Source organism: Cyprinodon variegatus, unplaced genomic scaffold (assembly GCF_000732505.1).
Source record: "Cyprinodon variegatus isolate N-32 unplaced genomic scaffold, C_variegatus-1.0 Scaffold433, whole genome shotgun sequence".
In the NCBI taxonomy this organism is placed as follows: Eukaryota; Metazoa; Chordata; class Actinopteri; order Cyprinodontiformes; family Cyprinodontidae; genus Cyprinodon; species Cyprinodon variegatus.
Genome location: NW_015150886.1, coordinates 499,082 through 505,075, shown reverse-complemented (window position 1 = coordinate 505,075; position 5,994 = coordinate 499,082). Strand labels below are relative to the sequence as shown.

The window sequence follows — 5,994 nt, the reverse complement described above, 5'->3', positions numbered from 1 at the left end:
GGATAAAAGTGCAACAGTGTGCAAGCATTGTGCAACACGTTTTGTTTATGCTAACAGCAACATAACCAACATGTCAGGCTAACCCCGAAATCCCACATACTCCGTCAGCGCTCCACTGCGCTGCACAAAGCAAAGCCTACAGCCTCCGCTTTGGCTCCCGTCCGCTTCGCTCTGAGTTTCTTGGAGATCGTAGAGGCCATGCGAGAGATGATTAAATTCAAAGCAGCAAAACATGCGGAAATGAACCATGGTTTCTGCGGATCATTAAAAATAATTACAATTAATTAATTTTGGGGGATTTTTTCATTAATTTTATTAATTTTTATTTTTTCATTAATTTATATAATTTTTTTTTTTTGGTGTAACAATAAACATATACCGAACCAAACCAAAAACCGTGACCACGAAACCGTGAACCGAACCGAACCGTGGATTTTGTGAACCGTTCCACCCCTAATATATATATATGTATATATATGTATATACATATATATATGTATGTTATGTGCTGTATAACATCGTAAATGATAATCCAATGAAAGTGATCTGTTGATTTCTAAGAATGGAAGTCTGAGCTGGTAGCATGATATCAACAAAGGAAGAAGTCCCTTTACTTTCTATTTCAGGATTGCAGGGATTTTGGATTTGGTGTTTAGATACTCTGCACATGAAAATACACTGACATTGATACTATGTTCTAAAAAGGCTTAGATATATCAAGCCAGTAGTTTCTTGCGATCATGTTGGGATAGTCCTAAAAATGGTTTGTTAAATTTGCACCTAAAATATTGCAATAAACTTTCACTTTTCTTTTAGGGATATGGAGATTGGGTAAGTCTAACACAAGTTCCTGTTTTCACAATCTCCATATCCACGCGATATGGAGATTGGGTAAGTCTAACACTTGTTTTTGTGATTTAAGTTTGCTCATTATTTATTATATTTTGAACATTCTTTTCACAAAACAGGAACATGGACTTGATATTTTCCTTTCCTGGAGGGGAGAGTTGCAGGGGATTTTTTACGGTGTCATTGCTAGTAGAAATGGCTGCCAGTACAGGCATAAAGGTCAGTGTTTTTCTGTCTGACTTACCTTTTTTCCTATAGCTCTTGAAACCTTAGACAACGCATCCATCATTGAAGTCAGATATTTCAATACACTGTATAAAATTGAGGTTTCATTTTTTTCTCCTATAACTGACATTAAACCAGATTAAACGTATTCTTCTGTATATTAATTACTGTTGGATGAGCAAAAATATTTCCATTTGGTAAAAGTGAAAATGTTAAGACAATGTTTTGGAGACTTTTTATATTCAGAACTTTAGATATATTTCATCACTAAAGCATTGGTAACATATAATTTAAAGCTATATCGGTGATCAAACTTTTAGAGATTCCTTCCATTATCCTTTCACAATGTTTTATTATAATTCTGTTCCCTTACCTTGACAGAACCGATATAACTTAGTCAGGTTGAGAGACCTTTTATTGTTCTCACACAGATTTTTTGCCTTGCCTACATGTAGTCCCCTTATAATTGAGTCATATCTTTTTGTTTGTCAAACCTCCGCTTCAGTGAACACTAAGTTCAAAGTGTATTCCAAGTGCTATCTCATCTTACCTCTCTTGATAAAAAATAAAAAAATAAATAATTGTGCTTTTTAAACCTGGATCTTGGACTTTTCTTTATTATTTTCACAACTTTGCTGGCAGGTGCTAACTTGCTTAGCCCCATTACATTGTTGCTTACCTATCACATTCACGTGCAAGATTGTACATTCAGTCAGGTTGTGTTGTAACTTTTAATATCTATAGACAGGCTTGACTTTAATAGAAAACAAGTAAAAGCAAAGTGTAAAACATAAAAATAACAAATTATAGGTCAGCAAGATGTTGTTGCTTTATTACAAGATGTTGTATGCAACCAGAGTGAGCTACTTTACTGGCATATACATTTGAAAAGTCATATAATGAGACTATGCCCCTTTAAGCCACATTAACTAAGTAATTTTCCAGCATGCTTGGGGCTTGCTGTCTCTTTAGAAGAGCAATTTCCTGTCCAAGGTTTACATTTTGTTAAACATCTTGAGATGTTGATTTGGCATGTCAACATGCTGTTCATTCCTTCTAATGTAAACTTAAATGTTCCAGTTCCATTTGCAGCAAACATTCATACATTATAATGCAGATAACCACACTTTAATATATGCATGATGTTCCAATGCTTGCATGCTTCCCCTTTTTCTCTCTCAATGTAGAGTCAGATCTGCTGACAATAAACTTCAAATTTAGTTTTCATCGGATCATAGAACATGTCTCCATAAATAAAGTTAATTTGGGTTTTCATTTTACTTTAGGAGCTGCTTCTTCATAACCAAATCTCATTCACTTGCTTCACTGTAGATGATGACTCCTGTTCACTTTAACCAGCTTTTATTTATTTTTATTTATTCGCGGTCAACTTGAATGTTCTGATATTTTTTTTTTCATTTCTTTTTTTTTTTTTTTCTTCATGGTGTCATAAAAGTTAATAGTATGTTTATCTTTAAAATCCCAATTGATCTAAGGGGTATACATTTTGTATGCTTGATTCCCAGCCAAAAAAACACATGGTTGTATTTTTGTATATGTGTATGCAAAATCTGCTTTCTATTTTCTTGTTTTATTTACTTGTTTTCTAGAATTGCATCGCTTCTCTCATATAACTCAGCAGTTGATTTTCTAATCTTTCAACTTCAACCAGGGGGCCCTGGAGGTAATGCACGCCATGAAAATATCAGACCTAATCGGCATACAGAAAGGACTAAACAAAGTAACACAGTCTTTGAAGAAGATGAAGGAAACCTTTCAACTCATGCACAGTAATTTCCAGTTGAAGCTACCGCAATATGAATTTAATAATTTAAATTGCCTTGCCTTTTAAGAAGGTAGCAAAATTGAGGCTAATTAAAATAACCTGCTTTGTGCTCGATGCAGATCACGTGGAGCCAAACGCATTTCATGGAACTTTGAGAATTTTTGTCTCAGGGTGAGTTATGTAGCTGTTCTAGTGTCCCAAATATTCATGTTATAATTATTTAATTTAAATTTTTTCCTCATTTAGTACCCATTCCATTATTACCCTTTAATTCAGTCCAGCTGATGTGCCTGTCTTTTACTTCACTATATCTTTTAATAAAAAAACACCCTAATGCCATGACAAATAAGCTGGATCTTGACCATACTTAAAAAATCTTTAATACTTTTTAGGTGGAGAGATAACCCAATGCTTCCCCGAGGTCTGCTGTACGAAGGTGTTAGCAATGAGCCGATTTTGCTGTCAGGTGGAAGTGCAGCTCAGAGCTCAGCCATTCAGTGCTTTGATGCTTTGCTATGCATTCAACATGAGGGTGAGACAGGTAAAGATGCATTTAAATCTACTTTAACCTGATTAGATGCTTTTCATTAATCTGTGAAGCCTGAATATCTCCCAGGTAAGGAATGTGTCCCGGAGAGGCTGTTATCTTTATTCTTTCTGTTTCCTCTGTGTTGTTTTCATTGATTGTCCTGTCTAGGAGCCTTCCTGACACGCATGAGAGATTACATGCCCCCTGCACACCGTCAGCTGATTGAAACTCTGTCTGTCTGTCCGTCGCTACGAGATTTCATTACGACCTGCTCCAGCTCTGACCTGTGCCAGGCCTACAACTCCTGTGTCTCTGCACTGGTGGATTTACGAAGCTATCACCTAAATACTGTGGCCAAGTATGTCATTGTACCTGGTAACCATGCCAGATCCATGGGCTGCCCTCTCAGAGGGGTAGGTACTGCCCTCAACAGCACTGGAACTGGTGGCTCTAATCTCATGGTCTTCCTCAAGAGTGTTCGTAACACCACCCAAAGAGCACTGATCTTAGAAAGACCAAAACATCAAGAGAAACATGAATGGAATGCTGCAAAATAAAATATAGACAATAAAAAACTATTTTTATAAATTGTATTTATGAAGAAAATTATCAAAAATATATATTTGCAAGTATCTGCAGGAATTTTCAAATGTGACAGTTATATTTGTCAATTCTTGCCTCAGTGAACTCTTCATGCACTGCAATACAGATGGACGTTTGGAGCATCAGAGGTAACTGTTATAAATTTCAAGAAGAGGAACTAAACAGCTGAACTTCTCATTTAGCAACTGTAAGCTTGAAAAACAGCATCAACGTCATCCCAGTGGTATGACCACATTAAAACAGAGCATTTTTTTATTGCTTGCGCTTAACTTGGGCTGTTATTTTCTCAAAGCTTATCCTTTGCAATGTACTTAATATAAACCTTAGAGAGCCTCATGAATTAAATTCTGATTTGAAAGCAGATTAATTAATTCTTAATAAACAGCCTTCTAATTTGTTGTCACTTGAACATATTTATGATCAAGTGCTGTGACAGCACAGACATTTAGGCAGTAAATGTTTTCTATTGTGACTTTTTTCTAATTTGATTATTTAAAAAAATCTTTGAGACTCTGGTTTCTAGCCTTGATCAGATTTTTTAAAATTATGTTTATGCATTTAGCAGGCGCTTTTTTTTCAAAGTGACTTACAAAGTAGACACAATGTTACAGTTAACATCAATATGACAATAGGTTCTCTAGAGGAAAATCTCTAGTGGAAATCAGTGGTGAAAATCATGACATTTTATATGCAGAGGCTTTCAAAATTTTAAAATCCTGTGATATACATCTTGCAAAATTCAGTGCCATAGTTCCATCTGAAGAAAAGTAAACCATCGGCATGATGCTGCTAAAATAGGTCCTCGGTTGTGCTGTGTTTATTCTTTGCCCAGGATACCTTTAGGACAGAGTCCAAAAATCTCTTTTCTTTTTGGATAATAACACAATCTTCCACTACATTAGCAGGGGTTCGGAAAGCCTTGATGATTTCCTCAGAAGAAAGACATTTTGATTTGCAATCCTTACTCCAGACAGAGATGAAAATACAACAAACTGTTCTTGCAAAAACAAAAGATCTTTCACAGTTTTCATCACCTCTTGAACTGTTGCTTTTGGCCTCCTTGCATCCTCCCTTGTCACACATTAGCGCTTTATTTTAATAGACAGGGAGATTTGGTCAGCTTGTGTAAGTTCCCTAATTTGTTATGGTATTGGTTAATAAAATGTAGATATAATGCTGTGAATTTTTATGCAATCTGTCTTTGACTGATACCTTTGTACAGTATTTTGAGTCTTAGTAACCTTTCAAAATATGACTTTAGCTAAAATCCTAACAGAAAGCTGTTTTACCACAGTTATACTTTATTTAATTTTAAACAGATCATACATAATTAATTCAGAAAAAGTACTCTTCCCACCCATTTGGTTATTGCTGCCTTTTATTTTTTAAATGTTGTCCTCTAATAAATGTGTTTTTCACTGGAAGTGCGCAGAATAATTGTCACATTAAAATGGTTGCTGTTGAATTTTTTGAAGAATATTTGCAAATATTTAACATCATTACTAATACTTGCATTACTTGTGGTATAATATTCGCAAGAGCTTGTTGAGAAAGGATTAAATCTTCTGAATTGTGGAGGTTAAGTAATTATTACAAGCTGGTAATACTCATGTATCAATCTGTCTTTTCAGCTGATTTAACTCATCAGGTATTCAGTAGTGCTGGGATAATTTTTAAACAAAGATCAGACCTGGGATGCAGATGATGTAAATAAAGACTCTGACTTATTTACTTTTCCAACAAGTTCAGGGTTGCATTAAATCTTTCTACAATAGATAAAGGAACTAAAACCCATGATAGCTTCCTAAAACCTTATGAACTAGTTAAACTACTAAACTAACTTTTCAAGGCAGAAGTTTCAATTATTAAATTCTAATGTTTTTACTCCACATAAAACAAGCATTAGAACAAGGGTATGCACAAGTTTGATACCTGATAACCAGTGTTGGGCAAGCTACTTGTTCATTGTAGTGAGCTAAGCTATCAGTTACTCAACAATAAA

At 35.0% G+C, this 5,994-nt stretch overlaps 1 protein-coding gene across 2 annotated transcripts in view; it reads left to right on the top strand.

Moving 5' to 3' along the window:
- The window catches only part of LOC107093575 (indoleamine 2,3-dioxygenase 2-like), a 9,020-nt gene extending 3,681 nt beyond the window's left edge, over nt 1-5,339 (top strand). For both annotated transcript variants that reach the window (XM_015388715.1, XM_015388714.1), the window contains 6 exons: nt 817-831; nt 969-1,068; nt 2,747-2,864; nt 2,980-3,031; nt 3,253-3,401; nt 3,558-5,339. In XM_015388715.1, coding sequence (XP_015244201.1) covers nt 817-831; nt 969-1,068; nt 2,747-2,864; nt 2,980-3,031; nt 3,253-3,401; nt 3,558-3,946 — 823 coding nt within the window. In that variant the 3' untranslated portion in view covers nt 3,947-5,339. The remainder of the gene's footprint in view (nt 1-816; nt 832-968; nt 1,069-2,746; nt 2,865-2,979; nt 3,032-3,252; nt 3,402-3,557) is intronic.
- Nucleotides 5,340-5,994: the final 655 nt, after the last annotated feature.